Here is a 9,321-nt window from a genome sequence, read left to right as displayed (position 1 = left end):
TTAGGTGATTGATGTCGAGTCTTGGCATATTTAAGAATCGGGTTAGAATGTAAATTGGAATGATTCTTGGTTTAATCTTCGTTAATTGAATTCGTGATGTGGTTGTTACGTGTTAGGATGTGCTTGGACATGGTTTTCGGTTCCACGAACGAACCCCGAACCGAAATTTCTACCTTCGTACCAGTGGGGGGACGAGTCCCCACCACCTACCCGCTGCCCGGGATGCCCAATTCCAGTGGGCAGCCGGCGGGCAGTGGTCTGCCCGCCGGGCACCCGCTGGAAAGTGGCTGCTCACCCGCTTAAAAATTGTGGTGCGGCGGGATGTTTTCCCCCGTTTGATGTTTTCCCGTGTCCCGTTGCACCCCGTTGTACCCCGTTTGATGTTTATGAGTCTCGTATTATGTTTTGAGTACCGTTCTAGGAATTTATGTGTAGTGCGTATCGTTGCTATCATACCTTGATTGTTATTTTTGATTATATGTTGATTGATTGAATGGTGATGAGTGTTGTGATCATTGCGCAATGATTGATGTGACTGATGAGAATGAGATTGTGATTGGTGGAAATGAATTGTTGGCGGAAGCACAACGAGTGCTCGGTTATCATGCTAAAGGCACGGACCACCCCTTAAACTTGTTGGTTAAAGGCTTGGGTCAGGGTATAAGCGTCGCGGTGTCATGTTAGAGCTATATGCGTTGTCCCCTTGGTAGTGGTGCTAGAGGCACGGACCATGCGAATGACACTTCAGTGCTACCATGTTGGTGAACTTGTTGGTGGTTACGGAGTGGGGCATGTAGTGGCTCTGGAGGAATAAGGGAGGCGATATAAGGGTTGCCTGGAGGTACAGGTTGGAACTAATTGTAACACCCCGTGTTACGATCCCTAAAACCAATTAATCATTTAACCAATTACCCAAAAGAAAGAATTAAATCACAATAATTAATTAGGAGAGGCCCACCATAGTCCATGGGCCCTTATCCCTAAACCCAATCCTTAGTCCTAAAAGGAATAGAGTTAGCAAACCTATAGTAATTAGGCCATAAGTAAGACTCTTAGATATATAAATAGGGAACATAAGGAGGCACCTAGAACTCCCACCACAATAATCTCTAACCACACCAAGAATTCCAAGAATTTCCCTAGGAGAAATCAAGAAAGAAGAAAGCTTAAAGAAAGACTCTTCATAGCCAATGAATCAATTAAGGCTAAGAGGTAACCCATGTCTCAACAAAACCTATTTTCATAGCTATGATTCCCCTCTTAGGATTTCCCCCATATTCTTGTGTGTTGATGATTCGTTATAATGATCTTGATAATTGGTGTTATAACTCCATGGGTAATCTTGATGATAAGAGGTTCTTGATGATTATATGGTGTTCTTGATGTTCTTGATGATTATATGATGTTCTTGATGTTTATATGATATTCCTACCAAATCTTGATATTAGAAGATGAATTGTGTTCTTGTTGATTTAAAAATAATTAGAACCCTAGGTTATATCGTGGAATTCGTATGGTATTATTCTTGGTAGATTGGGTGGGAATTTGTATGTTTGGGTGTTAATTATGTTTAGAAAAGCATGATAGGATATGTGTCGCATGTTTCTTGATTGTGATTCGTTAATTGCCTTCGTATTGTTGTCAATTGCGTTCGAAAGTGTCTAAGCATGGCTTCGGGTTCCACTAAGGTTCCCAGGGCGTTTTTGGTGAGAAAGAGTCAATGGGGGGTAGGTGGGGGTAGGGGACCCACCACCTACCCGCGGCCAAGATGGGCAGTCTCGGCAGCGGGCAGCCGGCGGGCGGGTAGCTGCCCGCCGAGCACCCGCTGCCCGGAACAGTAACGCCGGCGGGCAGCTGGCGGGTGAACCCTCACCCACCGGCTACCCGCTGGAAAATACCCCCAACCCGGGATTTTGGCTTCCCTGTTTGATGTTCCCCCGTCCCCCGTGGTGTCCTAACGGACCCCTCCCATCGTGCCTATGTCTAGTTTGATGTTCGGATACCATTCGTAGGTTGAAAGAGTCTTGTATATTGCATGCTAGTTGAATTGGTATCCCGTTGGCCTAGGTGTAAGAAGTATGAACCCCTTAGGACTATTCTTAGTTGTGGATGACCACGCATAGGTTTCATTATACGATTTCTCCCCCTTCCCAGTGTGCTAATGTGGGCTGCTTGTACTTGCTATGTGTTATGTGTGCATGTTACCCCAATTTGGTTGCGATCAAATTGGTTATACGGGCAGTTGGATGGGTTGAGAACCATCCTAACTGTTAACCAGGCCGGTTGTGAACGGTCAGGTATATAAATATTATATAGGGCTGCGGTCCACCGTTTGGTTGCGATCAAACGTTTCTACATGAGCTGCGGTTCATATTTCCTGGCTGCGGTCAGATGACATACTCTTGGGCTGCGGTCCACTATTTGGTTGCGATCAAACTATGATGAGCTGCGGTTCATCGGTCGGTTGCGATCGACCCCTCCGTATTGTGAGACGGGGCAGGGTGCTGCGTGGCCGTGTCAGAGCTATATGCGCTGACCCTCATGTATGGGCATGCGATTGGTCCTGTGGCGCCAACAAAGTGTGCTATGTGTTGAGATGAGAAGGATTGATGTTATGACTGTTATGGAAACGTGACCATAGGACTCTTGCTAGTAAACTATACATGCTTAATCGTGATTGTTGGTTGTGCTCATCTAGAACTGTGCCCTATGTTGAGAACTGTATATGCTTGATTATGACCGTTGATTGTGTGTACCCCTAATTGTCGAGTCGGTTCCCTGATTTGAAAGCTAGAGTCTCTTAGGATATATCTTCATGCCTCGAAATGACTTTTCGTATATCTATGTATATATCTATATGTATTGTATTTCAACGCGTTGGAGTGGGTTACCAGCATCTCTCGCTGAATAGATATATTTGGCTTTCAGGCACAGAAGAGTAAGCACGGGAGCGCGCTAGAACCTCGGAGCATAGAAGTAGATAGTTTCCTTTTGGCCTGCGTGCCATGTTATGCATTCTCTTTATTAAGGATATTAGCTAGTTAGCCTGTGCACCTGAGTTCTCCAACTCAGGTGTGGCATAGCACCCCGTACTCTTTGTATTGTGTTTTGGAATTTAATGAGATTCTACCTTTATTACATAAGCTTCAAAAGTTTTAAAATTTCGGGGTGTTACACTAATATAAGGATGGAGAGGAGTAAAGGTTGGAACTTGGTATAAGGTTGGAAGATGGATTGTGTGTTCAGATGATTATTTGCTAATTGATGATTATTAAATCTCGTTGCTTGTCTTTAATTGTTAATTATGTGCTTACCCGTTTATTATACCTTGCGAACATAGGACGCATGTTAGTGGTGTTCGTGATATCGATCCGTTGTTATATTCTGAGTCATGATCTTGATTTGAAAGCTACTGTTGCTTAAGACTATATATGTACTCCAATTTCAAAATGGTTTCCTATATTTATATTTATTGTACTTAATGCGTGGGAGTGGGTTACTCAGCATCATTCGCTGACGGTTGCTACGATATTTTTTCAGGTGACGATCTTTAGCTAAGCAGCGCGTTAGATGGACCCGTCGATCTAGCTTAGTATTAGTTAGATGGCCTGTGAGCCTTGAATTGTAATATGAATATTAATTATAGTTTATGCCTTGTTCAGTTAGTCTAGCCTGTGCATCTAGGTTCTCAAACCTAGATGTGGCATATATAGCACCCCGACTCTTACGGATTGTTTATGCTCTGTTTGGGACGATCAATGATAGATTGCGTTATATATATAAGCTTTTAATTGTTTTAAAATTTAGGGGTGGTACAAAATTGGACTTTGGCTTAAGGTTGGTAAGCGGTCCATACCGAACCATTCACTTACTTTTTATAGTTTTTGCCACTTAACACCCATGATTATCTTTTAGCTCTGTACAAAATGTCTAGGCTTTTTAAGGAACGTCTTCCTTGGGATGTGAACCTGAGACTTCATTTTGCCTTGGTCACATTCACTAGTTGATAAGCATAAAAAATGTTAGTTTTTAAGAGCATTTTAAAGTAGTTTTGTGCATGTTTTAGCCTTAAAGTCTTGCGTTTAAGAGTATTTTATCCTAAAACCACGGTTTAGCACAGAAATGCCTTCCAATTGTACTTTTAATGTTTTTAGGTGTTTTTGGACAGAAAAAGTGGCAAAAGAGGTAAAAAAAAAAAAATCAATGCCAATAGAGAGCGTATACAAGGACCAAACACGCCACAGCCACGTGCGAAAGGAGGAGAAAAGGGGAATTATTTCCCATTTACGCCCAGCTTTACGGTGTGATGATGGCTTAAGAAGGACAAGGCAAAGCAAGCGCGGAAAGAAAGTTATTTCTAATTTATGAAGAAGCTCACGGCGTAAGAGGCAGCATGACCAAGAAAGCTGAAGCAGAACGCGCGCGAATGGGAATAAAATCCCATTTACGTCGGCGTAATTAGGGTGCCGAAGGAAAATTCCAGCTTATAAAGGCCAAAAATCTGATTCATTTGGGGAGTTCCATAATTTTTAGAGAGATTTTCTAGAGAGAAGTTTTAGAGAGATTTTTTATCTAGAGTAGTTTTACATTTTCCCTCACTATGTTTTAGCCAAAAACTACTTGATTTTGCAAGAAGATTTAGAGATTTGAAGCAATTTGTGGTTTGAATCTTCATTACCTCCTTGTCATTGAAGAGATCTAGCTTGCATTTGGGTGAAATCTACCCCTTACTTTCTTTGTTTATATCATCTTTTGCCTATTTTGCAATTGCTTGATCTTGATCTTAATGATGGTTGGCTAAAATTCAAGGGATTGGGATTGTTGTGTAAATTGCTATTGTGTTGATGGGTTTGGTTTGATTTCCTATATTGTGGTGATTGATTGTTGATGTTATGAATGTCTTGTTGTTGAGGATGATCTTTGTAGCTTCCTTGGAGTGGGGCCCAACTCCTTGGATGATGTTGGATTCCTAGATTTAGGCAAGAGATTGCTAAATCTAGGTAGGCCTCTTAATCCTCTACATTCCCCTCCCTAGATCCGAGAGGATAATGGTCCGGGAAGGAACGTAGGCAAGGTGTTCGAGAAATTGCTCCATATGAAATATGAGCACCTAGGTGTCATAATAAGCTATGGGAGGCGTTTAGACCGAAATGACGACGCATTAGCAGCGTTTCTCTTGACTTGTAACTCAACATTCGAATCACCACAACCTCTCAATTGCGGGAAGAACCAATCACACAATGCAATTGAAGCACAATCCTAATCCGTTTTCCTCTTATTTGTCTTCTATTCCTTCAAAGCTATTCATTCTTTGTTTCTTAACAATCAACTCTCTACTCAACCTTACTTGAATCGAGTCACTCAAAGTCAAATCAACCTCACCGTACCTTTTGCCCAAACTTCCAAGTTGTCATTCCTTGAGTACAACACTCAGGGTGGTTCTCACTCCTCGTTTTGCATCCCTTCGTTCATCTTCACGACCCTTACACACCTAATCTTTTGACAACGCTTATAAAGGAGAACCGTAAACAAAAAGCGAGCCCGTCACTATTGATTTTAAGATTTCGAACTGTCAGCTCAGAGAATGTCTCGAGCAGTTCTTTTTGAATGATTAACTAACATTATTCAAGTTAATGTTTCGAACCTTAGCACTCCACAACCTCTCGGATATGAATGGTTTTCCTTACCATTCGTTCCACCTTTTACTTCGAAAGGTAGGCCCTTCCACCATTCGGCCTTTGCAACCTTTCGGTCCTGTAATACTCTTCAAATATTCTTCTCGGACTCTTCAAGTTTTCAACTCTTTGAAGTCTTCATCTTTAAGTTGTTCGAGAGGTGACTATTTGAATTACTATTTGATATTTTGTTGAGACTGTCCGAAGCGTAACCTTTCGAGTTATCATTCAAATTTTTTTGTTTATCTGAAATGTGACTTCTCGAGTTACTATTCAGACTATTCGAAGTTGAGTAGAACTAACTTACATCTAAAGGTAAAAATAAATATGAGACTAAAATTCCTAACTTTTTTATCATCAAAATCTAAATTATATATATTTTTAACAGAATACCTTCAAACTTTTAAATTCTTAAAACACTTTCAAAGTCTATGAAATCTACATTTGAAGTATTTTCTTTATATCCAAATATATAATTATTTTTCTTTTTGATTAATTTTTTTTGTATGAATTAATTCCATTTGTGGTCATATATTTATAGGTGCCAGACCACTTTTAATCATTTTTTCCAAGACATTCCCGTTTAGTCCTAGTATTATTGTGACATGATAATTTTTTGATCTTTGTCAACAAAACTGTTTGAATGTCATTAAATACAATGACATGCATTTTGGTCTATTCAGTTCTAACTGTTAAGTCTTTTTTTTCTTTTTTTTTTTTTGGTCGTAAATTTATGTGTCATTCCACTTTTAATTTTAATTTTTTTTCAAAACATCCTCGTTAGTCCTAACATTATTGTGTCATAATAATTCTAGGACCAAATGAGAATTTTTTAAAAAGAAAAAATAATTAGATTGAATTGACACCTCTAGGACCAAAAATGGAAATTGTGGATCAACCAATTCATATTGTGTGAATTTTGATTAGTGTGAATTTTTTATTCATTGTGGATCAACCAATTCATATTCTTGCATATTGCCCCTCCTATACAGTACAGGGCAATATATATATATACCATTTTGAAAATGATATAATACCATCTGAGGTCCTCCGAGTATAGTGCTTTTGCCACGTTTAGTCCTAAACTTTCAAATTGACCATCTGTGGTCCTTCGACTTTCAAATTTAACCATTTGTGGTCCAAGTTAACCACTCATGGTCCTTCAACTATTAAATTTTAACCAACCATGGTACTTTCAAAAGGACCACAACTGGTTAAATTTCAAAACTTGAAGGACCATGTGTGGTTAACTTGGACCACTTATGGTTAAATTTGAAAGTCGAAGGACCACAAATGGTCAATTTGAAAGTTTAGGATTAAACGTGGCAAAACCAATATACTCGAAGGACCTCATATGGTATTAACTCTTTTGAAGATTGAGAGACAACATTTACCTCACTAATAATTCAGGGATGACATTGATAATTGACATATTATGGAGTAGTATAAATTACAATTTTTCCATTATTGAATATAAATGATAAATAATTTTTATATTGCTATACAAAATAAATTTAGAAGAAAAAATTGGGAATTTCTTTATTTTATTCAACTCTCTTAAATTAACCATAACACGGGCCTGAAAGCTGCGCAGTGTCTTGGAATACAAGTAGACTATTTTATATCATAATGCAATACAACGAGGTTGTACTCTACGATACCATTACTAGATGTGACATTGAAATAATTAGTTTGCGCTGTGGCGATGCCTCGCGCCAGCCGGAAAACACCCGTGCCGCCGACGATGGGCATCTCACGGTACTTATTCAAATAGGCGTTCCGGCCGAGGACGCTGAGAGTGCTACCGTTATACTTTCCCTGCGTGAAGAAGAAGTTGAGCGTCATGAGCAGCCCAACCTCATCGAGTGCGGCGAAACCGTAGGTTCCCTGACCACGGCCAACAACGGCGGAGTTCGGATCTGGAGTTTCCGTCAACAGGTGATCCATTACAGAGAGAGCTCCGAAGTTTGTCGGCGATTTTGCGGTGAAATTGGACTGAGCAATTTGGTAGGCCGTTGGGTTTTTGCCGGAGACTATGTCTTGATAGTAGAAATGGAGCTTTGTGATCTTTTCTTTCGCATGGGGAAGGTGCTTGAACCACTTATCCACCGCCTTCGGCCCGAAAGAAACACCGAGCCCTGCCGGAGGAGTGGCGGCGACCAGAACCGTGAAAAGAAGCACAACTATGCCCGCCTTTGCCATCTCAGATGAGATTTCTCTACCCTCTTAATCTTCACGTCTTCTCAAGCATTAGGGTATTAGGGTATTTATATGTAGTCGTAATCTACATATAGTATGTAAGAATTAATTTCCATTTGTCACTAAATTTGATTTTAAAAAATCAAAAGGGTAGGGAATATATTTGACAATAAATTAAAGTAGTCCAATCAAAGACAGCAACATATTGATACCCAAAGGACATAACTAAATAGGAAATTGAAGAATGATATATAACTGAATATGAAAATGTAACATTATAAACTAAAATTACAATGAAATTAATTTTTATATTTGGACTAATGATTTTGTACAATTTGTCATTACTATACCAATTATGCAAAGGAACTTATAAGGACAAATCACTACAAGAAAAATGCACATAGACAATACTAGAAAGACAACAGTTTTTAACAAAAGTGTTGTCTTTTGTATAAACGACAACAGTTTGGTCCAAAATCGTTGTCTTTGATGCAACACTTTTGTCAAAGACAACGATTTTTACTTAACCGTTGTTATAAGTGTGTTGTCTTTGTGCAATTTGACAAAAGAAACCACTTCAACGACAACGGTTTTTAGAAACCGTTGTCTATGTGCGTTTTTTTTTTTTTTAAAGACAACGGCTTTATTTAACCGTTGTCTTTGATATGTTGTCTTTAACTCAACTTGAATAAACAACACTACAAAGACAACGGTTTTTTAAAACCGTTGTCTTTGCGCATTATTATTTTTTAAACGACAACGGTTTTATTTAACCGTTGTCTTTGATATGTTGTCTTTATGTGTACTTGAATAAACAACACTACAAAGACAACGGTTTTTTAAAACCGTTGTCTTTGCGCATTATTATTTTTTAAACGACAACGGTTTTATTTAACGGTTGTCTTTGATATGTTGTCTTTAAATGTACTTGAATAAACAACATTACAAAGACAACAGTTTTTTAAAACCGTTGTCTTTGCGCATTTTTATTTTTTTAAAAAGACAACGGTTTGATTTAACCGGTGTCATTTGTTTGTTGTCTTTAATAGCTCTTGAATACACAACACTACAACAACAACGGTTTTATATAACCGTTGTCGTTGCGCGTTCTTTATTTGTTTAAGACAACGGTTTTATTTAACCGTTGTCGTTGCGCGTTCTTTATTTGTTTAAGACAATGGTTTTATTTAACCGTTGTCTTTAGTATGTTGTCTTTAAGGGTATTTGAATACACAACACTACAAAGACAACGGTTTTAAAAAAATGTTGTCTTTGCGCATCATTATTTTATAAAAGACAACAGTTGTATAAAATATATATAAAACAAAGATGTTACCAACAAGAGTCAAACTCATAACCTCAAACATAACAAACAAGGCTTAACCAACTAAGCAACACAAACTCTTATGTATAAAAGTGCAACATCTAGTATATAACCGGATTGCTT

General features: G+C 38.7%; 1 protein-coding gene across 1 annotated transcript; it reads right to left on the bottom strand.

The window, feature by feature from the left end:
• Positions 1-7,233: 7,233 nt before the first annotated feature.
• Positions 7,234-7,879, bottom strand: LOC109189863 (dirigent protein 22-like). The gene has a single exon (XM_019340486.1). The coding sequence runs from the start codon at positions 7,875-7,877 to the stop codon at positions 7,290-7,292; it is 588 nt and encodes a 195-aa protein (XP_019196031.1). The 5' UTR covers positions 7,878-7,879; the 3' UTR covers positions 7,234-7,289.
• Between the last annotated feature and the right edge of the window lie 1,442 nt (positions 7,880-9,321).

This window comes from Ipomoea nil, unplaced genomic scaffold (genome assembly GCF_001879475.1).
Source record: "Ipomoea nil cultivar Tokyo-kokei standard unplaced genomic scaffold, Asagao_1.1 scaffold1566, whole genome shotgun sequence".
Lineage (NCBI taxonomy): Eukaryota > Viridiplantae > Streptophyta > Magnoliopsida > Solanales > Convolvulaceae > Ipomoea > Ipomoea nil.
This window is presented reverse-complemented; position numbering and strand designations above follow the sequence as displayed.